We start from the raw sequence: 27,526 nt of genomic DNA, 5'->3' as shown, positions 1-27,526 counted from the left end.
TGGCACTCCTTGGCTGGTAGACACATCACACCACCTTCTGCCCCCATGTTCCAATGGTGTTCTCTCCTCTCTTCAGACTATTTTTAAGATCAAAAGCATGGCCTTTTTAATCAGATGGAAGTGGGGTTTGAATCCAGGCTCTGGTTCTTTATGATTTTGGGCAAATCTACCTAACCTTTCTGAGTTTCAGTTTCAAGGAAAATGAGAGCAATAATATTTTTCTTAGGACAGTCATGATTAAAGGCATAAATATAAACAGTGGGCATTGGCATTAAGCGTAGGGTCAATGCAACAGCCTCTTTTTCTTGCAAGTTTGTATATTTTAGTAAAGTGCAAGTCCTATACCATAGAAATTTAGGGACAAAAGGAGTATGATCATATTCATACTGTTACTAGCGGCAAATCTGTACAGGTCTGCAGCAACCTCAATTCTTGCCTCCTCAGAAGAAAGAATTTGACCTAGGAACATAGGCAGAAGGAGAGACTGAGGTAAGTTTTAGAGCAGGAGTGAAAGTTCATTAAAAAGCTTCACAGCAGGAACAAAAGGAAGGAAAATACATTGGGAAGAGGACCAAGTGGGTGACTTGAAAGACAAGTATCCCATTTGACCTTTGACTTAGGATTTTATACTTTGGCATACTTCTGGGGTCTGTGTCCCTTCTGCCCTGATTTTTCCCTTGGGGTGGGCTGTCTGCATGCACAGTGGCTTGCCAGGATTTTGGAGGGGAGCATGCATAGTGCGTTTCCTGGAGTTGCACACATGCTTACTTGAGGTGTTCTTCCCTTACCAGTTGAACGTCCCTTACCAGTTTAACGTCCCTTACCAGTTGAATGTCCCTAGAAGATCAAATACCAGTTAAATTCTGCCATTTTGCCTCTTAATGTGCATGCTTGTGCACACTCACCCAGCTCCTAAGATCTTACTGGAAAGCTGCTGATCACTAGTTTCAGGTTTTTTGTATCTTTTGGGAGACTGCTTTTCCCTGGTGCTGGCTGTGACCAATTATTGTTTCAGAAAGACAGTTAATAATCACCTGATGGTCGCCTGAAATTCCTGGGGGGGGGGGGTGTGTGTGTGTGTGTGTAAGGGGAGCCCTCTCCTGCCCTGCTCATTCATGACTAGCTACCTGCTCTAACAATATTTCTTTTTTTTTTTTTTTGAGACGGAGTCTTGCTCTGTCGCCCAGGCTGGAGTGCAGTGGCCGGATCTCAGCTCACTGCAAGCTCCGCCTCCCGGGTTCATGCCATTCTCCTGCCTCAGCCTCCCGAGCGGCTGGGACTACAGGCGTCCGCCACCTCGCCCGGCTAGTTTTTTGTATTTTTTAGTAGAGACGGGGTTTCACCGTGTTAGCCAGGATGGTCTGGATCTCCTGACCTTGTGATCCGCCCGTCTCGGCCTCCCAAAGTGCTGGGATTACAGGCTTGAGCCACCGCGCCCGGCCAACAATATTTCTTAATTTTTGAGCAAGATATTAAAGACTTAGGTCCCCATTGTACCTTGCTATGTGTTCTTTTGTTGTACTCTCTCCCTAAGACTAAAGTGGATAGATGACCAGAGCTAGAGGAACCAGAAAAATACTTATTGTTTTCCTTGGCATCAAGTACAGTTAAGTTTCATTCTATAGTAAAAGTTAAAAATTCATTTGTAATGCTATTAATGCTATCAACAAGCAAAAATATCTGTCTTGCGCAGTGTAAAGAGTAAAGCATGTACTATCTTGCACATAGGGGTTACTAAGATTACATAATTTTTCACTTGGGAATGATCTTAGAGGTGTAATCATTCACTCATGATAAAAATCTTTTCTTTGCTGGGTGCAGTGGCTCACTCCTGTAATCTCAGCATTTTGGGAGGCTGAGGCGGGGGAATCACTTGAGCTCAGGAGTTTAGACCAGCCTGGGCAACATAGCAAGACCCCATCTCTATAAAAAATACAAAAATTATCCAGGTATGGTGATGTGTGCCTGTAGTCCCAGCTACTGGGGAGGCTGAGGTGGGAGGATCACTTGAGCTCAGGAGGCAGAGGTTGCAGAAAGCCGAGATAGTGCCACTGCACTCCAGCCTGGGTGACAGAGTGAGACCCTGTCTCAAAAAAAAAAAAAAAAAAAAAATTTCTTCAAACTTTATGACCAAGTAATCTAACACATCATAGAAGCCAGGCTGGCTTCATAGACATACAACATGCACTTAGAAGGGCCTGTGCTTGGCCTAATGCTTTGCTGTTGCTGTTTTAAAAATCTTAATAATTTTTGAACAAGGAGTCCTGCATCTTCAGTTTGCACTGGAACCTACAAATTATGTAGCTGATCCTGTGTAGAACAATTTTAAATATTAAGCTTTTTTACAATGGGTTTTTATTATATTTAAACCTGGATTAATTCAATAAAAGCTACTTTTTAATTTTTATTTTTGTGGATACATAGTAGGTATATCTATTTATGGAGTATATGATTTATAGTGATAAAGACATAAAATGTATAATAATCACATTAGGGTAAATGGTGTATCCATCACCTCAAGCATTTATCCTTTGCATTAAAAAGCTACTTTTAATAAAAACTAACTTCTTTTTTTATTTTATTTTTTTCTTTTTTGAGAAGGAGTCTTGCTCTGTCACCTGGGCTGGAGTGCAGTGGCACAATCTCGGCTCACTGCAACCTCCACCTCCCGGGTTCAAGTGCCTCAGCCTCACAAGTAGCTGAGATTACAGGCATATGCCACCATGCGCAGCTAACTTTGTGTTTTTAGTAGAGACAGGGTTTCACCATGTTGGCGAGGCTGGTCTTGAACTCCTAACTTCAAGTGATCCACCCACCTTGGCCTCCCAAAGTGCTAGGATTATAGGCATGAACCACTACACCCGGCCTTCAAAACTAACTTGTTTTATAGTAGGTGAACGAAGTATGTCGGTTCACAAGTATGGTAGACAATATGCAAATATAAGGTATAGGTATAGACCTTGCAACCTAAATGTCCATCAAAACAGTATTTGTTAAATCTATTATGGTGTGTTGATATAAAGCAGAGTACTACTAATAGAGGCAGGAGGCAGAGTAATCCTAAGCAGACAGTGGTGGGTCTCCCGTGAAACCCCACCTTCAGGCCAAGAACAGCCTGAAGCCCATGGACCAGAGTGAGAACTTCTATTCCTGTTTGCTCACTCTCTCCCGATTGGTTCTTTCTGAATAATGTATTTAACCAATCAAATGTTGCCTTTTCCGGTATTACCTACAGTCCAACCCACCCCCATCCTGTGCCTGTAAAGACCCCAGACTCAGTTGGTAGCTGTGGGAGATGGCCTGACTTCAGGGAAGAGACCTTCTGACCTCAGGGGAAGATGAACAGTCCTTCCCATCCCCTCTGGGCTGAGAACTTTTTCATCACTCAATAAAATTCTCTGCCCTCACTATCCTTCAATTGTCAAGGGTGACCTAATTTTTCTTGGATGCTGGACAAGAGCTTGAGATCCAAGTGTGGGTACCCAGAAAGGCTGTCACACTGACCTTTTGCCCTGGTTAGCAGAGGACAGCCACTCCATGCGAGGGGGCCAGGAACCGACTGAGCTGCTAACACGCCGCCATCCATTGGACTGTGGGTGGCATAACTAAAAAAGCTAATTAGCACACTAACACCCCTTCTGGGACTTTGGGGTCTTAGGCACCCTTGCCTGGGTGGCACTGCATTCCCCTCAAGGTGACACCACTGGTCTGGCTGTGGCCTCTGCACAAAGTTTGCTCCTGTGATGGCGGAGTGGCAGGCTGGACTCTGGACTCACTCACGTGCTCCCTCCCTCAAGGGGCTGAGTGCGCTGGGCCTAGTAGACAGAGCGCCCCTGCTGGGAGTCCAGTAAAGGAGCCGAGAAAAATCCTGCAACACTACTTAAGATTCATGGGCCCCAATACTGGTTAAACATTAGAATAACCTCAGGAGATTTTTTTTTTTTTTAAATTATCTAGACTCCCTCTGAGATGCTGATTAATTGGTCTAGATGTGTTTGGAGCAATAGGGTTTGTTTTGTTTTGTTTTTTGTTTACTCTAAGTTCTTCAAGTGAATCTAATATTGAGGCAAGATGGAAAACCACTGGTGTCAGCCTTAACAAGGATGAAGTGGATATAAATCTACTAGCATAGAAAATTGTCCACAATATATTGTTAAGTTTTTTAAAATGCAGGTTATAAGGCATTTATGGATTATATAATCTCATTTGTGTATTTTATTATTATTTTTTGCAATACAAATTCTGGAAGGGTCAACAGCAAATCTGAAGCAGCGGATATGAGGATGGAGGAGACACTCCTGAAGACTTCACTTTCTCTATTTCTGTACTTGAATTTTTACACCAAGCATACAGCTTGAAAAAAATTAAATGAGTATGCAGTATTTTTAAAATCTACAAAAGCTTCACATTTTAGTTTTCACTTGGAAAAAAAAGATGGTGAGTCTGATTTATGGTTTTCAGCTGTTTATAACATGAATACTTACAATTTATACTAGTTTCTCTGAAATTTGGTAAGCTTACACTTCGGTATGTAAAATATTTTCACAAGATTTGTCTCCTTTGAGTTACAGTCACTTGCCACATAAAGACATTTCAGTCAACCACTGTGCATATATGATGGTGGTCCCATAAGACTATAATGGAGCTGAAACATTCCTATTCCCTAGTGACATTGTGGCTATTGTGACATCATAGCACAATTACTTTTTTGTTTTATAAATTTAGCGCAGACTAAGTGAACAGTGTTTGTGAAGTCTACAGCAGCATACAATAATGTCCTAGTCCTTCGCATTCAGTCACCGCTCACTGACTCACCCAGAGCAACTTCCAGTCCTGCAAGCCCCATTCGTTGTAAGTGCCCAATATAAGTGTACCATTTTTTACCTTTTATATCTTATTTTTACTGTACCTTTTTTTGTGTTTAGATATGTTTAGATACACAAATATTTACCATTGTGTTCCAGTTGCCTACATTATCGGTAAAGTAACATGCTATACAGGCTTGTAGCCTAGGAGTTATGCCACATAGCCTTGGTGTGTACGGTCTAGGTCTGTGTAAGTACACTTTATTATGTTCACAAAACAATGAAATTGCCTAACAATGCGTTTCTCATAACATATCCTCATTAAGCAATGCATGATTGTAGTTGAAGTCATTCCCACTTTACAAATAAGGAAACAAAGAGTTAAGCCACTTGACTCTGCTCTTATGAGCATTGCAACTCAAATCCACATCTGATTCCAAGTTGCACATTCTTTACATCACCTCCTTCTTGAGAGTGTACGCCACACAGCATTCCTGCAGACAGGGGTCGCTATACACCAAGGAAACATTAATTGAGTACTGTAACCTCCCAGAAGCATTGAACATGGGAACAATTACTGCTTAACACTTTAAAAGATGCCACCTGGGCCTATTCATGCCCAGTTTACTGAAGGCAAAGGGCTAAAATGTTTTTTTCAATTAAAAAAATTGTATTTGCTTAGACGTATTCAGAATATCAACAAAACAGCTGCAACTTTTTATTTTTTCAATTACAGAGTGGTATTCCGTTAGCAGAACAACAATTATATCGTATAAGCCGCAGCAGAGACAAATGAAGATGAAAAAACTATCCTCATATATAACTAATCTGTGCTGTGCCCCAACAGGAACCTGCTTTAAATTTCCATGCCAATTACAACCCCCGTTCTGTACCAGGCAAGGTTAGTGTCTATTAAAAATATCACCAGGACAGGGCTATCTAAAGAGACATTCAGTAGTCTATTAATTGTACAAAAAAAAAAAAAACCACTGTAATGTTTACAAACAAATCTTACACAGCCTTACATTTCAATTTTTTTTTCTTTAAAAGGAGTGAGTTGTATACAGGGTTTGTTAAATGCTTTATGGACAAGAAAAAAACTGCTACAACCAACTTGTTTATCATCATTTTCTTCTTCCTCTTCTTCCTCATCCTCCTTTTTTTTTTTTTTTTTTTTTTTCAGCCTTGGCAATTCCCTTTGTTGCTGCATGAAGCTTTCCTTTAGCTCGGTCTGCTGCAATATCCTTTTCATATTTTTCCTTCAGCTTCACAGCCCGCTTTTCATAAGGCTGCTTGTCATCTGTAACAGTGTCATTCCCCCTCTCTCCCAGTTTCTTTGCAACATCACCAATGGATAGGCCGGGATATATTCCTTTGATTCGGGGGCAATACTCAGAACACAAGAAAAAAGCCAAAGGAGGCCTCTTGGGCTTTTTTTTTTTTTTTTGCCTCCCTTTCTGGAGGGATATAGGTTTTCATTTCTCTTTCATAATGGGTCTTTTGCCCGAGTTTGCCACGTCTTCAAATTTTCCTCTTTAGCAGACACGGTCCTCTACCTCTCTGGCACTTTTTAGACCACTCTGAGAAGAGGACAGAAGCATCTGGGTGCTGTGTCTTGTGCTCCTTCTGACAAGTGTGCATAAAGAATGCGTATAATGACATTTTTGCCTCTGGGATCTCCTTTGCCCATGTTTAGCTACTTTTTCCTCAGTGAGGCCACCCAGTCATGCAGTGCCCGTCTGTTAATCATGTACCCTGGCACTGTTTCTCTAAAATGCTTTTCTCCATCTTTTGATTTCTTGGGATAAAGGAAAGTCAAAGACAAATTTATTTCTGTCCTTGCATATATTCTTATTATTCAAGACATTTGGAAATACAGCAACTAATGGTTACATGTTTCAAACTCCACATCCAATCATCAGCAAATGCTGCATATTTACCTTCAGCTACATTCTAAATCTGACCTCTTCACACCTCCTCCTGTATGAGTGTGGTCCAGGCCATCTTTTTCTCTTATCTGGATGACTGTGGCTTCCTAGCCGCTTACCTGGGTTCTGCTTCTCCTCTTTATCTTCTACCATCAAGTCTCCCCCCAGTAATCAAGTGAGGGTTTATTTGTTTGTTTATTTGAGACAGAGTCTTGCTCTGTCACCCAGGCTGGAGTGCAGCGGCACTATGTCGGCTCACTGTAGCCTCTGCCTCCTGGATTCAATTGATTCTCCTGCCTCAGTCTCCAGAGTAGCTGAAATTACAAGCATGTGCCACCACGCCAGACTAGTTTTTGTGTTTTTAGTAGAGATGGGGTTTCACCATGTTGGCCAGGCTGGTCTCGAATTCCTGGCCTCAAGTGATTCACCCACCTTGGGCTCCCAAAGTGCTGGAATTACAGGTGTGAGCAACCATGCCTGGCTTCAGGTGAGGTTTTTAAGGTACAGGTCAGTCAAGACATTTCTCTCCCCTATCACTCAGAATAGTTGAGTCCTTACTTCAGCTTACAAGTTTGAAGAGCTTGATCAGTTTGCTGGCTACTTCTGCAAACTCATCTCCCACCTCTCGCCTCCAGCTCACTCTGCTCTGTCCACGTCAGCTTCCTTTGCTATCCACATTCACATCCACTCCCATTCCAGGTCCTTTGTATTTGCAGTTCTTTGTGCCTAGAACGCTCTTTCCCAAATGTCTGCTCTGATGCTCAGTGTCTTCCTTCAGATCTCTAGCTAATTGCCCCCTCCTCACTGAGGCCTTCCTTCACCACCTAATATAAAATAGCACCTCCTAACACTGTTTATTCCCTGATCATGCTTTTTCTTTACATTACTCCTGATGTTATTTAAAATTGATTATTATTATTATTTGAGACAGGGTCTCACTCTGTTGCCCGGGCTGGAGTGCAGTGGCTGGACCTGGGCTCACTGTAACCTCCCCCTTCTTGGCTCAAGCGATCTTCCCAGCTCAGCCTCTCAAGTACAGGCATACACCCCCACGCCGGGCTGATTTTTGTATTTTTAGTAGAGACAGGGTTTCGTCATGTTGCTCAGGCTGGTTCCAAATTCCTGAACTCAAGTGATCTGCCAGCCTCAGCCTTCCAGAGTGCTGGGATTACTACAGGCATGAGATGTTTTGAAAATATGCATTTAAACATCTGCACGTGTTTGTCTGTCTTCCACCATTAAGATAGAAACTCCCCGAGACTAGGAACTTTGTTCTTTGTACTGCTGGATTGGCAGGGCACAGAACAAGCCCTACATATAATAGGCACTCAGCAATTATGTTTGAATGAATCTATCTTCCATTTATACTTTTAAGCCTTTTTTTTTTTTTTTTTTTTTTTTTTTTTTATTCTTTCTTAAATTTATAATTTTTATTTTTTTTTTTTTTTTTTTTTTTTTTTTGCAGTATGTTAACCCAAATTGCAAAAACTGAGCTTGATTCTATGCTATTGGAGACCTCACTACCAAAAAGAGGAAACAGACGTCTCTGCCAGTACTCACCTTCTTTAAAAAAAAACATTTTTAATTGACAAGTAATTGTGTATGTCAATACTCCATTTTATTAAACACTTTTTCATGTCAATTTCTAATGAAGGACAACTACAAGGCCGCAGATATGTTCTTCCTATTCCAGGTTCCTCAAGGAGAGGGCTATGGGGGTGAATAAACATTGATAGGAGGGAAAACAAAGCCATTTCTTGAGGCCGAAGAGAATATACATCATTTTCTTCTTTCCTGAAGCTGCAGGCATCATGGGGATTAGGAATGCTCCCTTCCTCGCTTTCCCCCAGGACTTCTTTGGGAGATAAATTTGAAGAGAAGGGATTGGGGGTTGATGTTCCCCAATGTTGCAAGGCTTATTTTGATTTGAAGAACACCAGGCTCAATGGAAAGAAAACAGGAGCATGCTCTTAAACCTACATCTAGATTGAAGTTAACGATGCACCTTTATATTCGCTGTGGATCCTGTTTACTGAGCTGGATAAAGAATCAAAGAGTGGATTTGGATTATTGTACTAAGCATTGTTTTAAAATTATTTTTTATGTTTTTTGAGATGGAGACTCTTTGTCACCCAGGCTGGAGTGCAGTGGTGCCATCTCAGCTCACTCCAACCTTCACTTCCCAGGTTCAGGTGATTCTCCTGCCTCAGCCTCCCGAGTAGCTGGGACTACAGGCACACACCACCATGCCCAGGTAATTTTTGTATTTTTAGTGGAGACGGGGTTTCATCATGTTGGTCAGGTTGGTCTTAAAATCCTGACCTTGTGATCCACCTACCTCAGCCTCCCAGAGAGTTGGGATTACAGGTGTGAGCCACCAGTCCTGGCCAATTATTCTTAATTTTGTAACGAATAGCAGTTCTACGAGGTAGGTATTGTCATCTCCAGGTTTTAGATGGGAAAATCAGGAGGCATTAGGGCTCCAGAAGAAATCGAATGACACCCTCAAGTTCACCTGAGGGAAAAGGACATTTACAGGGTGGGGGCAGGGTGCAAGGAACTAACCAAGAATGATGAAGCAACCTGGAAGACAATGGCCTGAGAGTGGAAGGGGAGGGAGCTGGAGTCTCAGAGAAGGGCCAGCTGGACAGGAGCTGTCTGGAACAAAGCGTCATAGTGAGGCAGGGAGAGTGGGGCTAATACCTTCCAGACCTGTCCCCTTTCTGATCTCGTGCCCTCCACGGGATGGAAGCCAGAGTGATGCAGTCAGAACCCAGAAGGCAGACAGGGTGGGGAGTAGATGTGGAGGTTGAACTGAGAATAACCAGCACAGAGGTTTGGTTGGATAAGCATAAACAAAAGAGCTAGGATTTTAAGCAGGTTTGTCCTCAACTAAACTCGAAAGCTCTCACTCCTACCATGACAAAGTTTTTACAAGTCTGCATTGTGACCTATTGATGGTCATGATATCAGTTTGGTGGCTTGCAGTCAGCATTTTACAAACTGATGTCGGACAAACTATCAGAGTGCACTGCAACGTGCTTCAGTTACACACATCACAGCAACAAATGTATTTCTTACTTTGGAATACTTGCATGACACCACATTGCGCTCAGATGTCTTAATTTAGCCTCACAGGAACATGCCCTAAATTCCAAAACACAGAAGGGGCCAAGGACATAAGAAGACTGTCAGAAACAGAAATGGTTTTAAGAGGTTGGATGCAGGTGAAAGGCTTCAGCCCACGTTTTTAATGGCTGCATATCAGTAAACAGGTTGTTCAACAACAGGAAAAGTAGCCACAGATTAAGGCCAGGAAATGGAAGAAAAATGAGCAACAACCACCACCTAGCATCTTTGCAGGTGAACATCTTTGTGGTCTCAGCAATTCCAGTAGTTTAAAATGAGAGAATTTTCTTTTTATATATTTGAGATGGAGTCTGGCTCTGTTGCCTAGGCTGGAGTGCAGTGGCGCTATCACGACTCACTGCAGCCTTGACCTCCTGGACCCAAGCAATCTCTCTACCTCAGCCTCCGAAGTAGCTGGGACTACAGGCACACATCACCATTACTTTTTCTATTTTTTGTAGAGATGGGGTTTCACCATGTTGCCTAGGCTGGTCTTGTATTCCTGGGCTCAAGCAATCCTCCTGCCTCAGACTCCCAAAGTGTTGGAATCACAGCTACCCTTCCTGGCTAACTAATTTTCTTTTCTTCTTTTTTTTTTTTTTTAATTGATTTTTACTTAACATAATTTATAGGCTTACAGGGAATTTTCTTTACATGACGGTAGAATATGGGTTTTGTAACTGGGCAGACTTTACTTTTTTGTTGTGAGCCACTTAATAGATTTATGCGTTATCTAGCCTCTTTGATCTGGCAAATAGAAACCTCTTAGAGTCATGGAGGACACATGAAAATCACGCTAATATATGTAAAGCATCTGACTTGACTTACAAGTACAATAAATAATGGTAATTCCTCTTTGTACTGTTATAATTCCACAGTGGCTTTTAAGCAAAAATGATTATTATATGTGAATACATTTTCCTTACTGCAAAGGCTAAACAAGTATTATTAAAAGGAATAGTTTTATAGGTCACTGTTTTAAAATCATAGGCAGAGCTAACACTAAAGTGAATCTCAAATCCCATCAAAGTCCTCTCAGTGTGGACAGCAGCTAGGGAGAAGGCAGAATAAGGTAAATGTTAAGAGGAAAAGAACAATGTGAGTTTTGCTCAGGAGTCCTGAACCAAAACTATTTTTTTTTTTTTTTTTTGTTAAAGATGAGGACTCACTTGTTGCCCAGGCTGGAGTGCAGTGGTGCAATCACAGCTCCCTATAGCCTTAAACTCCTGGGCTCAAGCGATCCTCCTGCCTCAGCCTCCTGAGTAGCTAAGACCACAAGCGTAAGCCACTGTGCATGGCTTGAAACTGATGTTACAAATGTAATTAAACCTGCTCTGTAGCCTTACCCACTACTTTACCCTACCCATTTCCCACCAACAGATGCAAAAACACATTTTATACTTTTGAGTGCTAGACTTATTATTTCAAACAAAGACACTTTTTTTTTTGCAAATCAAACTTTAAATGTGACTTTATTATCTGTCTTCCCATTTTTATTATTGAATAAGTGAATGAAATATTAAACTAAATTATAACTTTTCCTGAACTGTTTTTAAATCATAGGCAGAGCCAGAGTTTTCTTTTTTTCTCTCTCCCTCTGTAATTGTGACATTAATATACTTTGATCCCAGTAATCATTTTCAATCAATGGGAAAACAAATGAAAAAAAAAATCCCATGCTGGAATGATGCAAATAGATGAGCTTGCTTATTAGAATCTTTTTTCTTTTCCTCTTACAGGCCAGTCACATAAAACATATCTAAATCAGAGAATGCTAATATAAACCTTGCCCACCTCTCTCAGCCCGTCTTTCTTACTCAGACAGTTTCTGAGCAGCTCTTTGATGAAGACACAATCTTCAGTCTCCAGGACAAACTGAGCCACAGCCTTCCCTCCTGGCAGATGGCTCCTCACCATCTGACTTTTGACACTGTCCAGGACAACTCCCCTGATGTCTTTAGGCTTTCCTGGCATACCAAAGATGATAAACAGACCCAGGCAATCCTCTCCTATTAAGTTACAGAATTCTTCCAGCTTATCAAATCTACTTTTATTCCAGGAAGACTCCTCTACCCTTGGTTCTGGATTGGAAAGGTCATAAGGTTTAGATTCCATAGGAGGAGGTGAAGACATCTGCAGAGTCTGTACTGCCAGCTGAAGCTTTATTTGCTTGTCGGATCCCCAAAAGGTCCAAATCCAGTCTGCGCCAAACAGGAAGGCTTGGTGCTTGGTCATCTTGGTGGTGGTCAGCAACTCATCAACTCCCTTTTCCTGGCAGAAAGTGATGAAATGGATTAAGAAGATCTCATTCAGAGTATTTGCAGCTGGGCAGAGTTGACTCAGAGGATATTCAAATCCAAGGTACTCCTTCAGTTTCTGAGCTGCATGGACTATAGCTTCACTGACCACCTCACAGACGATGGGCACCTCTTTGCTGTCCTTCAGAACCAACTGTTGCGATGCTTTCTGCCCCATTTTCTCTGCATCCAAATATCACACATGTGAATCTGGTTCAGGAGTACTTCTTTTTCAAAGTAAAAGTTCTGCAAGGAGGTCACATCTGTTAATGGTTCATGTTTTTCTAACTCTACAGCTCCCTTGGGTGTAGTTAAGCGTATATACATACAGCTAAATAAACATGTTCTCTCTGTTTGTCAGTTGGGTGTGTTGTATTCATTCAGTTCCTGCTGTCTTATTAAAGATACTAAATTTCACACAAAACGTCTGTTCTAGCTAGGTTATATTCACTCTACTTTTAACCTTTGGTAATCTCTTCCAACATATGTTTCCTCTTTCCAAGTTTTAGTAAAAGTAAAAATGGCACATTAGTTCTTTTTGTTGTCGTTCTTTGAGACAGGGTCTCACTCTGCTACCCAGGCTGAAGTGCAGTGGCGCAATCATGGCTCACTGCAGCTTCAACCTCCCTGGGCTCAGGTGATCTTCTCACCCCAGCTGGGGCTACAAGTGTATACCACCACACCTGGCTAATTTTTGTGTATTTTTTGTAGAGGTGGGGTTTCACCATGTTGCCCAGGCTGGTCTCGATCTCCTAGGCTCATGCAATCCTCCTGTGTTGGCCTCTCAAAGTGCTGGGATTATAGGCATGAGCCACTGCACCCAGCCCTATGTTAGTTTTTTAAATATCCATATACCTCTTTCTACAACTAACTTCTTCCAGTCTGTAGGTGAGTCATTTCCATTTGCTTTTCCTATTTTCTGTTTGTTTGTTTCTTTTACTTCTGCCATATTCTTCATTCCCCAGCTCAGTTGCTTCTTTTCCTACAAAATCTTCTCAAAGGCCTCAAATTCCTATCTGTTGATACACGTTATAAACTCCATTCAAACAAATTTATGGCAGTTTATAAAGAGATTGTGTTATTTTCTATATCAGAAACAAAGCCTATTACTATGAACAATGGAAAATGAAATAAGGGCAATAAAAATGAAGCAATTATCAATTGACTTTATTTCCTTTCATATGGTAACACCAGCAGTGTATATTTTGTAAATAAAACACATCATAAAAAAATTTAACTTTATTACATATTATCAGTTACGTTATGCCGTCCTGAATAAAAAATACTTGGGCTGGGCACGGTGGCTCACGCCTGTAATCCCAGCACTTTGGGAGACCGAGGTGGGCGGATCACGATGTCAGGAGATTGAGACCTTCCTGGCTAACACGGTGAAACTCCGTCTCTACTAAAAATACGAAAACAAAATTAGCCAGGCATGGTGGCAGACACTTGTAGTCCCAGCTACTTGGGAAGCTGAGGTGGCAGAATGGCGTGAACCCGGGAGTCAGAGCTTGCAGTGAGCCAAGATCGCGCCACTGCACTCCAGCCTGGGCGACAGAGAGAGACTCTGTCTCAAAAAAAAAAAATTTGACATCTGTAACAGTCTCCTGGTGTTTTCAACCAGGTTCTAAGAACAAATTGATTTTTTCAAGTGGTGACATCTAGTCACATTAAAATAAAATCCAAATAAAGTAAGTCCAATACAGTTACCACATAATGAATGGTAGAGTTTAAAGAAAATTATTATTAGCATCAAATCAATTGTTATAAATAAACAGTAATTTGATATCACAATTTCTTTAATGAATACTTGGTAACTTGCTGACAACTTAAAAGATAACACCACTGATATTCAAATACAGTTTATAATCAAGTCCAATGGCAGATACTGAACTGCCCACCTCCACCTCAATTTGTGAAAACCTGTCTTTTGTAGGGTTGGCTACCATGGGTAATTATGTAGCACTGAATAAAAAATAGAATATTTTTCTAATACTTCTACAAACATAATAAACACAGTAACAATTTTTGCTGCAGTGATTTTCTTTACAAAGAATATTTGGGCCCAGTGCTACAGAAAAACGTGAACTACATCTTATCATCACAAAATAGCCATTATAAAATGAATTTTGCAGCCTCTGTTTTTTTGAACTTTGAAATAAAATGTTCAGACAAATATTCAACTTTTTAAAAAGCTCCATTCATTGATAGCCTGAGAAATGTACAATGAACATGTTTAGGCAGACTGTTAGTATTTTGATGCAATGACATAGTTAACAAAGAGAAAAGAAACAATACTGTAAAGGTTTCTGCTTTGCTTTTGGTTTCCTCAAAAACTATTTCTACGCATTTTGGGGAGAGGAGGTGATTCTGAATGTATTCAAGTTAGTGTATTCAAGCCAGGCACAGTGGCTCACACCTGTAATCCCAGCACTTTGAAAGGCTGAGGCGGGAGGATCACTTGAGGACAGGAGTTTGAGGCCAGGCTGGGCAACATGGTGAGATCCTGTTTCTATAAAAAATTTTTGAAAAATCAGCCAGGTGTGAAGGGTGGGGTGGGGTGGGAGGCCACACACCTGTAATCCTAGCTATTGGGGAGGCTGAGGTGAGAGGATCACTGGAGCCTAGGAATTCAAGGCTGCAGTGAGCTATGATCACGTCACTGAACTCCAGCATGGGTGACAGAGTGAGACTCTGTCACTTAAAAAAAAAAAAAAAAAAAAGGCCAGGCATGGTGGCTCACGCCTGTAATCCCAGTACTTTGGGAGGCTGAGGCGGGCGGATCACAAGGTCAGGAGTTCCAGACCAGCCTGGCCAATATGGTGAAACCCCGTCTCTACTAAAAATACAAAAATTAGCCAGGCATGGTGGCGCGTGCCTGTAGTCCCACCTACTTGGGAGGCTGAAGCAAAAGAATGGCTTGAACCCAGGAGGCGGAGGTTGCAGTGAGACGAGATCATGCCACAGCACTCTAACCTAGGTGACAGAGCGATACTCCATCTTAAAAAAAAAAAAAAAAAAGTGTACTAATGTCCCTCAAGTTCTTCCATATGAGGTAAAGGGATCCAAGATTAAGGTTGAAATTTTTAAACTGTTCAACAATTTTGTGGTGTCATCAAAAAGGAATATTTCATATATATTAATTTAGCCTCAATGATCAACATTGTTAAAAGTCAGTATGGAGAAAGATCATTCTGACTTCTTCAGAAACCAGCTGGTATATGAACATTCTGATCACCAGATTGTTTAGAAAACGTGATCTTTTCACCATCGTCCTTAGGTCACAAAATAAATGTTCTATTTTCTATGTACTGTATATATACATATATTTAGAAAAATATATAAAAATAAGACAGTAAGAGGCAAGTGGAGGTGTGGCTGGCATTTAGTGGGCACACTGAATGCTTAAAGAAGTTCCACATATTGATTCTGAAATCACATAATGTCCTACTTAGGTGGCTCCAGTGAACACTGATGTGACAAAATCATTCACATCCTGGTTACTGTTCCCCAAATCCTCCATACTGCGGATGTGAACGGAAACACTCTGGTAAAATACTCATCTTAAATGCAACACTTTAAATATAATATATCACAGATTTTTACATTAAATAGAAGAAAAACAATTATACTCTCATTCACCAGTGTCTTATTTTTTTGTGGCCACTTTGGAATCGGCACATTACTCCTGCTTCCTGTTTAAACTTCTCAACAGCAGAAGTTGGAACAACAAACAATAGACAATCCGCTGCCTGTTGTACATACTGTGAGTGTTTGGAAAAGAAAGTAGAAAAAAGACTAAGCATTCCTAATGTTCCTCCAGGTGCTACGGTCAAACGTTTGAGTCTTCATCTGTAATGCTGGCACTGGGGGAACGGGCAGCAAAATCTTTAAACATGTCATCTTCTTTTAACATGTGCTGGAAAACAAGGAGACAGGGAGTCACACTGAGAGCCAAGAGCTCAGAACTACACATTCTCCAAGAGACATGTGGTCCTCTGGGGTTGTTAAAAGACATTTATAGAATAACATTTTCAATTCATTTCACAAACTCACTGTCAGATTGTTGATGCCTTCGGAGAATGCACCTATCTGTCTCACTGTCCCTTCTGAATCTTCCATCTGCAAAGAACAAACCATAACATGACATATGTGTTTTCACAATTTCAGGGAAAGTGCAACAAGAGGAACAAAAGTCTAAGAGGAAATAATGCAAATAGCACTGAATGGGGTAGGAGCAACAGAACACTTCTGGTGATAATCTCCTTTCACCACTGCAATCGGAAGTGAAAAATTAGAAGAGACACTTTACTGACACAGCTAGTCTAATGCCTTTGCTAACAGTACCAAAGCATTGTTGATTAGAAGGGAAATATGCAGTCCCATGACTTTAATCTGAAAAGGCTAGGTAGAATAACCTGTCCATTCCTAACATGTTTTAATACAGAGATGGCATAATATAGGTAAATATCATAAGCTTTGGAGCCAAAGAGACAGGTTGGGGACCTTGGGCAAGTTACTTAGCTCTCTGTGCCTCAGTTTCCTTATCTCCAAAATGAGAATAACAATGCTCTCCATGTCTTAAGGTTACCACAAACATAGTATACATTAAGTGCTTAGGATGGTGCCTGGAACATATAAGCGATCTCTAAGTGTTCACTACTATTTTATTATTATCTGTATTTTTAGTTATTGGAAGAAGATGTCCTCGATCAGACACAGTATACAAAGCTCCCATTTAGTGTCTGAATGATGGAAGCACTTGAAAAAAGGTATATAATGGATTTACCTGCTCTAATCGGTCCAAATCATCTTCCTCATATAGGCGCATATCCAAACCAGGTTTAAATCCTTTCTTAGATGCACTTCCTGATACCTGTCCCAATTCCATTGGACAAACATATTCTTCACCATCTTCCTGTTTCTTCTTTCTCAAATTCCCAAAATTGCTAAAGGCAAGCTTCTTTGGCTTTAAAAGAAAAGCAAACAGAAACATCCAAAGGATTTGATAAAATTTGTACAATCAAGGACTGATAACATGTAATTATTTTTGCATTACCCCCTCCCTCCTACATGTGTAATTTAATTATTTACCCCATGGTAGAGAGAAAATTAACTGGATGTTTAAATTTGGATAAAAATGAAAAGGCATCCCAGACATATAAATGATGCAATGATAAATGACCCTTGTTATGAATCTCAGAAAATTAATCTTATTCCTCTTATTCACGCCAACTAGCTGAATAGTCACTGTGATAAACAAAATATGGCAAAAATAATTTGATTACATCACTACGATTATTTTTAGAGACAGAATCTTGCTATGTTGCCAGGCTGGCCTCAAATTCCTGGGCTTAAGGGATCCTCCTGCCTCAGCCTCCAGAGTAGCTGGAACTACAGGCACAAGCCACTGCACCTGGCTTCATAGTTTTGATTAGACAGGATTTAATGCAATGAGATTTCTCATGGCTGAATCCAATTTTGCAAGGTTTTTCAATCTAAGATTAGCAAAATAGAATAGACCTCACTATATTTTTTCTTTGGGTGAGGCTATAATTATCTTGTATGCCTATTTTGCTTCCATAACAGGACTGGTGACTGCTAAAAGAATTTTCTGGAGAGGAAACTTCAGTGATACTTAGAAGAGAAACTCCATCTTGGTCATTGGATACTCAGGCAGATAGAGGGGGTAAAAAAAAAAAATTAAAAAGAACTTTGGTGCAAATTTCTGGAGGACCTCATAACCCAACAAGTTGGTTGAGATAACATATTTAGAAGAGTTAATCTAGGATTAATTTTAAAGAAGAAAAAGTAATCTAAATTTGGTATGACCCATAAATCCAGGTAAATTAGGAAATATCCATTCTCTTCTGGCCTACCTTCAATCATTTTTAAAGTATCTTTTCCTATTTACAAGGCTGGTCAATCATAAGCCAGAGAAGCTAAATCTGTACAAGAGAAATCTCTATTCTACTCTTGATTTATAAAAACAGAACAACTGCAATCAATATTTGGACCCAAGTTATGGACTCTGCACTGCCAATACATGGATTGTGGAAGCCAATATGATGCGTTCATTATCATTTTTTTAGAGACAGAATCTTGCTCTGTTGCCCAGGCTGGAGTGCAGTGGCATGCTCATAGCTCAATCATAGCTCATTGCAGCCTTGAACTACTGGACTCACATGATCCTCCTGCCTTGGCTTCCCAATGCACTGGGATTACAGGCATGAGCCACCATGCCCACCTAAGAGGGAACACTCAAAAAGGGACATGAACCTTGGACCCTCAGATTAAAAGTCTGATGCTCTACTGCCTGAGCTATCTGGGTACCTTCTCTTAATTATTATACTTTTAAAAGATATATACTCAGTTGTCCCTCAGTATACACAGAGCATTAGTTCCAAGATCCCCATGTATACCAAAATCCGTACATACTCAAGTCCAGCGTACCCGTGTACCTAAAAAGTCGGGCCTCCCTAGACGTGGGTTTTGCATCCCTCCACATTTGCTTGAAAAAAAAAAAAAATCTGAGTAGGAGTGGACCTGTGCAATTCAAACTCATGTTCTTCAAGGGTCAACTGTTTCTTCAATTTGTTAGAGTAGGCAGATAGCTAGACATGAGGGGAAGCCGCTGAGAAAAAAGAGGTCCGGAAAATCTCACACCCCAGAAACCACCCAAAACATACATGCTCCATATGAGCAGAGAGGAGGAGAAATACCTATGGAGAAAGGAACATCCCTTAAGATGCTCAGTAATCACTCACTCTGCAGTTCACCTGCCAGAATTTAGCTAGCTACATGCTGATAAAGAGGGCAAGAGGGCAAAGGAGAATGCCTAAGAGAAATGCAGGAACAGTACATATAGATTTGACTGTTATACAACCTTCCTGGGGGCGGCGGAATGAGCAATGCAGCCTTTAGGTAGAATTGCAGCCAACATCCAGCCCACGCATGCGCACCAACTATAGTAAGGGAGGGTCCCACAAACCTAGGATGGGAACTAGGCAGGGAAAAGGCAAGGGCTTAAGGCAGGAGCAGGAAAACGAGATAAAAAAGGCAGGGACTTAACACAGAGGCGAGAGCTTCAAGAAAAAACTGGACATCATAAAAACCCGACGCAGAACTCCTGGCCTCTTTCTCTTTCAGCAGCCCGCTGTGCCTCGGTGTTTGGAGTGTACTGTCCCTTTACATAAACATTGCTACTGCGACCCTGTTGTTTTCCCTGCAGGATCAGCCCCTGTATTTTTTTTTTTTTTTTCTTACAATAAGCTCTTTGCTCCCTATTTCCCTTCAATAAAGCTCTCTGCTATCTGTGAACTGTCTCTTGGCCAACATCTTTCTCCCAAGACAACTAAGCGCTGAGGATTCCTGCATCTGCTGGTAAGGAACCCATCCACAAAACTTAGCAAACCCCAGAAAACAGAATAACCAGGTAACAGACAAAATGTTGCCCTTGCGCCAAGCAATTATTAAACTGTATGAGCCTGAACCAACCTTCACTTTGGCAGTAGCTGTGAGAAGTACATAATCCGGCAGCTCCATGGCATCTCGCTTCTGGTGCTGTGCCTCAGCCCCAATCAGAAGGTTGAAATGAGTGGCCAAATGTCTTCGCAGCAAAGTCTTATTGGGTGGGATGTTCAATAACTGAGCCATTGTTTCTACATTAAAACGAGGCTCTAGAACCTGTTAACAAAAATAAGCTTGTCAAAAGTCACCACAAATCATACATGTTTGTATTGTGCTTCATCATTTGCAAAGCTCTTTCTCTTAGGTTATCTCCAGTGATCCTCTCAACAGCCTGGTGAGGTAGACACCATATGGACTTTGATCTTTAATTTACATATCTTTTCTCCATTTTGCCCAAGCTAGTGAGTGATAGAGCTGGTCCTGAAATCCAGGATTCAGGCATCCCAATATCAGTCCTCTACCTCTCTGGGGTGCTGTCCGTGGCAGCCAACTCCTTATGCAATATCAATGTGCAGAAATACAATCGGCATCCTTGCAGGGGTTTTCAAACATGATCATATGAGAGGAAGAAGCTACATGTTATTTGACATGAAAGAGGACAATAAAAGAGAACCGGCTTTAAATTCAATCCAGAGTTATAAGATATCAATACAAATACTCTGAAAGTAAAGATTTACTAGAAATAGGGCAGGAGGGTTGCGTCAGATGACTTTAGGATTATGATAAGCAAAAATTGATACTACCCTACTCACTAGACTAAAGGAAACAAAGTAAGTCAGTTTGAAATTAAATCAGAGCTTTACCATGAGCCCACCATGGACACCGCTGCCTCTGAGATTGGGGGCATATTCTGCCAAGTCCACGGAGCGCAGCCACTCCATCACTCGATGGTTAGTCCACTTCTGAACTTCTGAGGGGGCGATGGTATTCTATGGGAACGCACAACCAAGATCCTAAGTATTAAACTGCATTTTCTGTCTAAAAAGTCTGCTCCATGGAGTACAGTTACTCAACATCCCACTAAATGCATAAAGAAAGGGAAAAAGTCTCTTTTAAAGAATTTCTGTCATAGTTTGTGTTTCAAGTTTTCTTCTATACTAATAAAGCATTGGTTTAGGAAAGGACTTTTTTTGTTTATTTGTTTTGTTTTTGCTTTTTTAAGACAGGGTCTAACTCTCTTACCCAGGCTGGAGTTGTAGTGGTGTAATCAGGGCTCACTGCAGCCTCCATCTCCCAGGCTCGGGCAGATCCTCCGACCTTAGCCTCCTGGGTAGCTGGGACCACCAGCGTGCACCCACCATGCCTGGCTAATTTTTTATTACTATTATTTTTGTAGAGACAGGGTCTACCTATATTGCCCAAGCTGGTCTTGATCTACTGGGCTCAAGTGATCCATCTGACTTGGCCTCCCAAAGTGCTGGGATTATAGGCATGAGCCACTACATTTGGCCAGAAAAGGAAGTCTTTAGAGTGATATTTATCTCTGCGGATTAGGGAATCAGGAAAAAAAAAATACACCCAAGAAAAGGAAGAAGCATAACTGAAAATGAACCCTTAGCTTTAGTTATACGAGTGGAACCATCATGGAGAGAAAAGGAAGGAATACAGAAAAAGCCTAAGAAGTAAATGAGGCTGAATTTTAAGACTTTTCCTGCAAGCTCCAAGAAAAATGGCTCTTAGGTTTGACATATGGACAGTCCCATGCCTGGGAAGTGCATGCTTATAAACCTCAATCTTAAAACGCTACCTCATCAGATGGCCGCCTCCGTAGACAGTTTGGTTCAAAGTTATTGATCCTCAGGACCTGGATGGCCCTTTTGATACTGAGGTGGTGTAGCACACTCACAACCTTCAAAGACAGTAAATCATCCTGCGAAAAAGAACATAACATTGTGCTGGCCTGTAGCAGGGGGACGTTCTTGGGAATCTCAGAAAACTGGAGTAAACGGAGAAGAGCCCCTCAAACCAATATGTCCCAAGGGCTTGTCAGAACCCACTTTCCCATTTGGAACAAAATCTTCCCCAAAACCCCAAATTAGTATTTTTTGCCAATGAAGCTGCCTTCCACCTGTTTCTCTCTCTTCCTGATGCTCTGAGATAGGACTGCAGAACCCAAGGGCTCTGAAAACCACAGTTTGACAAGCACTTGCTGGGTCACTACAAAAGGTGATCTGCATTGACTTGATCTGCACGTACTACAAACAGGGAATTTATTTCTTTCCTCTTTAGTTTTGGGAACTTTATCTGTGGATAAAGCACTTAGGCATTGGCTAAACTGCCCTCTCTATTTCCTTTCAGCAGACAGCAAAGAGCAAATGATGCTTATTGGCGGACATGATCAAGGCTTGGCTTTCTTTTTTCATCTTTTTTTTTTTTTTTTTTCTCTTGGAGAGACAGGGTCTCACTATATTGACCAGGCTATCTCAAACTCATAAGCTCAAGGAGTCCCCCGGCCTCAGCCTCCCAAAGAGCTGGGATTACAGGCCTGAGCCACCGTTCCTAGCCAAGGCTTGGTTTTCTGAACTAAAGCACGTCATAGTTTTGGGGAAAATCAGAACAGTGCTCTTGTTATACTACTCCCTGCCCTTAATAATTCTCCAGTTCTAGATTATTTTTTAGTAAAGACTTGTCTGCTATTGAATAGCTCTAGATTATTATGGTTTATCTAGCAGACACTGTGAACAATTTTGGCAAAACTATATCAATCACTGCAAAGGTTTTGGTCAGAGTTAAGAGAGAATAAAAATGAAGTTATAAGTTAGATCTATCTATCTATCTATCTATCTATCTATCTATCTATCGCCAGTCAACCCCCCCCCCCTCCTTCAAGGAAGAATCTTCACCAGTCTGTGGCTCTTGGAAATATTTTCAAATATACCAAACACACCAAAACAAATTATTTCAGAAGAAGGTGATATTAGGGGCAGTGTTAAGATAAGCACCAGTCTACTTCCGAACACACCCAGAAAATAAACAAGGAAAACATCCATTTTAGACACACCTTTCTGATAAAACATTTCTCATGAAAGAAAGAAAAAAATGTAATCTACTACAGAAATATTTAATAAAAATATTAATCAGTTTATATCCTTGCGGCTACTAACTGGGCAAAAATTATTTCCTGAAGTTTTTCTGGAGTAATTCCTTAAAAGTAGCATCTTAACATATGTTAGAAAAAGTACTTATTTTAATCTAGGATTGAGACACCCATTGCAAACATTTCAGTGTGAGCTATTTTCATCTAACTAGTCTATCAGCTTCAAAAATATCTGAAAGCACAATGTTTACAGTGTGATTAAAATGTTAATTGTTTTTGAAATTCTTTATACTTTGAAGGATTTTAAACAGAGACAGTTTTATATCAAAACAGACTTTATGGGTGATTTTCTTCTTAATTCTGGATTTTTAAAAACTTTTAATTTTAAAATAATTTTAAATTTGTGGAGGAGTTGCCAAAGATAGAACAGAATTCTATATACCTTTCACTCAGCTTCCTCTAGTGTTAACATCTTACATAATCATGATTACATTCATCAACACTAAGAAATTAATGTGGATGATAATAACATCGACTAAACTGCAGACTTTATTCACATTTCACCAGTTTGTCCAGTAAAGTCCTTTTTCCGTTCCAGGATCTAATCCACATTAAAATACATATTTTGTGACTTAGGACTTCTAGGGTCAAATTTTCCAGGGTCATTTACTCTTTTATAGCCATTTCACAGATGTTTCTTGTGATTTTAAGCTTGAATTTGTTCACATTCTCAGGGTGAACATACTCACACCTAGATAGGGAGGCAAATATTTACTGAATGTGTTCTAGTCATAATCATGAGCTATTAAAAGCAGGGATCTTGAAACAGCCTGAGTTCAAACTCTCTCTGACTTTCTATTGCTAACTGTGGAAAGTTGGTTACCAAGTTACCCAATATCTGGATTCCTTCCTTTATACATGTAAAAAAGTAGGGATAATAATAGTATTATAATACTATAGATTCACAGAGTATGTGTGTGTGTGTATATGTAGATACACATACACATATATACACACATATACACATACGTGTACGCATATATACACACATGTATGTATATAGACACACACATACTCTGTGTATCTATAGTATTACATATGTGTGTATAATACTATGTATATATAGTATTATATAATTATATAGTATATATGTGAACAAATTCAAGCTTAAAATCACAAGCAGCATATATGAAATGGCTATAAAAGAGTAAATGACCCTGGAAAATTTGACCCCAGAAGTCCTAAGTCACAAAATGTGTGTTTTAATGTGGTGCCCCAGATTAGATCCTGGAACAGAAGAAGGATCTTACTGGACAAACTGGTGAAATGTGAATAAAGTCTTCAGTTTAGTTGACTGTATTAACATCTACATTAATTTCTTAGTTTTGAGGAATGTAATCATGATTATGTAAGATGTTAACATTAGACGAAGCTGAGTGAAAGGTATACAGAATTCTATCTTTGGCAACTCCTCCGTAAATCTAAAATTATTTTAAAATAAAAAGTTTAAAAAACTTTTTAATATATATTATACACACTATAATAAAATTAGTAATATTAACTAAAAGTGTTGTTGAGAATCCAGTATTAATATGAGCAAAATGCCTAAAAGGATGTTTGACACATAGTAAACGTGCAACATACTACACATATTAGTATTATTTCATGCAGGTTTACATGATGTGCCCATCAAGGTAAGGGGCTTGGGTTCAATGATAGAGAAGAAAAATCCATGAACTGAACTCCAACTTTTTTGATATTGAGAAATGCCTACTTAAGTTGGCTGTTTAAAACCTTCCACTTATTTGAAAAAGATTATACTTAGGGTAGTTGGGTCTAAAGCCTACTTCACAAAAAGCTATTTAAATAAAGTAATTTTAGGCTGGGCACAGTGGCTCACACCTGTAATCCCAGCACTTTGGGAGGCTGGGGCAGGTGGATCTCCTGAGGTCATAAGTTCCAGACCAGCCTGGACAACATGGCGAAACTCTGTCTCCACCAAAAATACAAAAATTAGCTGGGTGCAGTGGTGCACACCAGTAATCCCAGCTACTCGGGAGGCTGAGGCAGGAGAATCACTTGAACCCGGGAGGCGGAGGTTGCGCCACTGCACTCCAGCGCGGGCGACAGAGTGAGACTCCGTCTCCAAAATAAATAAATGAATAAAAGAATTTTAAGTAGAACATGGTTGGGTGAGGTGGCTCACGCCTGTAATCCCAGCACTTTGGGAGGCTGAGGAGGGTGGATAATGAGGTCAGGAGATGGAGACCATCCTGGCTAACACGGTGAAACCCCGTCTCTATTAAAAACACAAAAAATTAGCCGGGCATTGGTGGCGGGTGCCTGTAGTCCCGGCTACTCGGGAGGCTGAGGCAAGAGAATGGCGTGAACCCAGGAAGGAAGGGGAGCTTGCAGTGAGCCCAGATCACGCCACTGCACTCCAGCCTGGGCGACAGAGCGAGACTCCGTCTCAAAAATAAAAAAATTAAAAATAAATTTAAAAAAATAAAATAAGAGAATTTTAAGTAGAATATTAATAGTGGTATGGAACCTAAAACAAAGTTCTCCTGGAATCCATCTTTCCCACTGCTGTCAAGCAGGGAATAGTCCTACACACTGGCTGGAAGGCTAGGCTAGAAATGTACCATAATGAAGGAACCAGAGTGGAAGTCTAGCCTTCCTCCCGCCTCCTTTAACCCCAGTTAACTCCTGCTGTAGCAGAACCGGGCTGAAGTGAGACGGGTGATAGGGTTTCAGGTAACAGTTGTCCAGAGTGGAAAGGTAGGGAGAAGACAAGTCCTGGAAGATGTCAGGTCAAAAGGGTGGGCTCTTCCAAATGGTCACTGCACATAGAAATGCATAACTTAGAAACAGCTTGGGCTTAAAAACTCTATATTCTATTTAAAAAATATCTTTGGGCGTGGTGGCTCATGCCTATAATCCCAGCACTTTGGGAGGCCGAGGCAGGCAGGTCACTTGAGGTCAGAAGTTTGAGACCAGCTAGCCAACGTGGCGAAACTCCGTCTCTACTAAAAATACAAAAAAATTAGCTGGGTATGGTGGCATGGGCCTGTAGTCCCAGCTACTCAAGAGGCTGAGGCAGGAGGATGGCTTGAACCTGGGAGGTGGAGCTTGCAGTGAGCTGAGATTGTGCCATTGCACTCCAGCCTGGGCGACCGTGCAAGACTCCATCTCAAAAGAAATAAAAACATATATATATTTTTTTTATGAGATATAATTTACATACCATAAAATGTACCTATTCAAAGTATACACTTCAGTGTTTACATTATTGAATGTATTACATATAAAATCAACTTTCTGGAGAGCTTAGTTTAAATTAGGCTTCACTTAGCTTAAATTGGGGTTTCAAATTATCCCAAGGCTGTTCAGTCACAATCACCAAATGCTACAACTTCAACTTCACAGGAAATATGCCCGCCACTCTCCTCAAGTTCAAGCAACAGCTTCAAACTCTGGTGTAATCACTACACTGTGTTTGGCTTACTCAATTTCTGCGTTTTTCGAGAAAAAAGATTTCCTCCCCCAAACCCCAGGAGTGAGTCACTTACAACAGTCATGTAATGTAGCATTCGACCATCAACCCGGCCTTCATCAAACTGGGTCTTATATTGAGGGAGGCCAATGTCATCCAACCATCCTAAAAGAGAGAGGCCAGTGTTGCTACCGTGCCAAAAAACACCTGTTCTTGTGATTAAAAAGAAAAAGCAGCTATATATATAATTATTTCATTTTGTTAGAATAAAAACTTCTTACTAGTGACCCAGTTGAAATCCAGCTTCCCGTGATTGGTTTCTTCTTCAGATCCCAGGGCTTGGAGTGCCAGCTGGAGTTTCTTTCGATGAAGTGAATGCTTGATTCCAAGTTCCTGAAACAATAAACATTGACTTTATAATTCTATCTATATAGGCTGGGTGCCACTGGCAAAGGATGCAAATTTCTCCAAAATGAAGCTAGCACTAAAGACCCAATTCAATACTAAATTACAATCCTAACTTGCGCTAGTAAAGTGCTGTTGAGCAAAGGTCCCTGAAAAGCCAAGACCACCACAATTAGCTTAGGGGCGTGTTAGGCATTCCCTAGTGACTCTTTTTCTTTGTAAGCTAGGAACTGTAGCATGCATAAAAAGAATTTGACTCTTATTTTGTGCAAAATATTAAATAATTGGGAAGAAATGTTAAATAATTAGACATAAATTGTAGGGTGCTTTTTTTCCTTTTGCAAAGTGCATTGCATATATTACACTGAGAAAATAGGCCAATGATAAAGCCATATAATGATTTCGAGAAATATGAACTTAATTATGCTTATGTAATTATTTTTCATTAAAATGCCCAATGGCTTAAGTGTTCCATAAGGAATCATCAAGACCAGGTCCTCCCAAGACCATCAGAAAAAAATAAGCATGAAGCAATTGAAAACCCAAATTTTTATTTAGAGAGTATTTACTGGCTTCACTCATGGCCTTTTCTGGACTATAAAACAACCCTACATTCACATTGTCGTCTTCTCAGTATCCATTGTGTGAACAAAATAGAGAAGCAGTCACCTTCTCTAGATCTTGTTGAGAAGCCTGCAAAAGCGTTTGGCCAGATGCAATCCAGTGCTTGCCAGAATTCAGGTAGGAGCCCAAGCCCTGTTCCATCAGCCAATTGCAAACCTGCTCCTTGGTCCACTTGGCAAATGGCATATCCAAGTCACTGCAGGAAAATGAGTAATTGCATGAAAAATAATCCAAAGCCAATCCTGTGGCTTATCATGAGTTTTAAACAACCATACATTCAATAGACATGGACATTCCCTGGTGATACACATTTGACCACGAAAAGCTTAATTTTT

The 27,526-nt window shown here is 40.5% G+C and overlaps 2 protein-coding genes and 1 long non-coding RNA gene across 15 annotated transcripts in view; 1 reads left to right on the top strand and 2 right to left on the bottom strand.

Annotated features, from left to right (window-relative positions):
• Nucleotides 1–4,762: 4,762 nt before the first annotated feature.
• Nucleotides 4,763–8,280, top strand: LOC116268852. Its single transcript, XR_004176030.1, has 3 exons — nucleotides 4,763–4,851; nucleotides 5,542–5,706; nucleotides 8,199–8,280. It is a non-coding gene; the product is annotated as an uncharacterized LOC116268852 (long non-coding RNA).
• A 3,035-nt stretch (nucleotides 8,281–11,315) lies between these two features.
• REP15 (RAB15 effector protein) lies at nucleotides 11,316–12,755 on the bottom strand. Its single transcript, XM_003906156.5, has one exon. The coding sequence runs from the start codon at nucleotides 12,335–12,337 to the stop codon at nucleotides 11,627–11,629; it is 711 nt and encodes a 236-aa protein (XP_003906205.2). The 5' UTR covers nucleotides 12,338–12,755; the 3' UTR covers nucleotides 11,316–11,626.
• A 2,771-nt stretch (nucleotides 12,756–15,526) lies between these two features.
• The window catches only part of LOC100999492 (liprin-beta-1), a 173,626-nt gene continuing 161,626 nt past the window's right edge, over nucleotides 15,527–27,526 (bottom strand). For all 13 annotated transcript variants that reach the window (XM_009180440.4, XM_009180439.3, XM_009180445.3 and 10 more), the window contains 9 exons: nucleotides 27,237–27,387; nucleotides 26,444–26,555; nucleotides 26,239–26,327; nucleotides 21,377–21,499; nucleotides 20,433–20,558; nucleotides 19,657–19,845; nucleotides 16,949–17,128; nucleotides 16,216–16,281; nucleotides 15,527–16,078 (listed from right to left, as the gene is read on the bottom strand). In XM_009180440.4, coding sequence (XP_009178704.2) covers nucleotides 15,992–16,078; nucleotides 16,216–16,281; nucleotides 16,949–17,128; nucleotides 19,657–19,845; nucleotides 20,433–20,558; nucleotides 21,377–21,499; nucleotides 26,239–26,327; nucleotides 26,444–26,555; nucleotides 27,237–27,387 — 1,123 coding nt within the window. In that variant the 3' untranslated portion in view covers nucleotides 15,527–15,991. The remainder of the gene's footprint in view (nucleotides 16,079–16,215; nucleotides 16,282–16,948; nucleotides 17,129–19,656; nucleotides 19,846–20,432; nucleotides 20,559–21,376; nucleotides 21,500–26,238; nucleotides 26,328–26,443; nucleotides 26,556–27,236; nucleotides 27,388–27,526) is intronic.

The sequence above is a fragment of the Papio anubis genome, chromosome 9, assembly GCF_008728515.1.
Source record: "Papio anubis isolate 15944 chromosome 9, Panubis1.0, whole genome shotgun sequence".
Classification (NCBI taxonomy): Eukaryota; Metazoa; Chordata; class Mammalia; order Primates; family Cercopithecidae; genus Papio; species Papio anubis.
The sequence above is the reverse complement of the archived record's forward strand: the minus strand, read 5'-3'. Positions and strand labels throughout refer to the sequence as shown.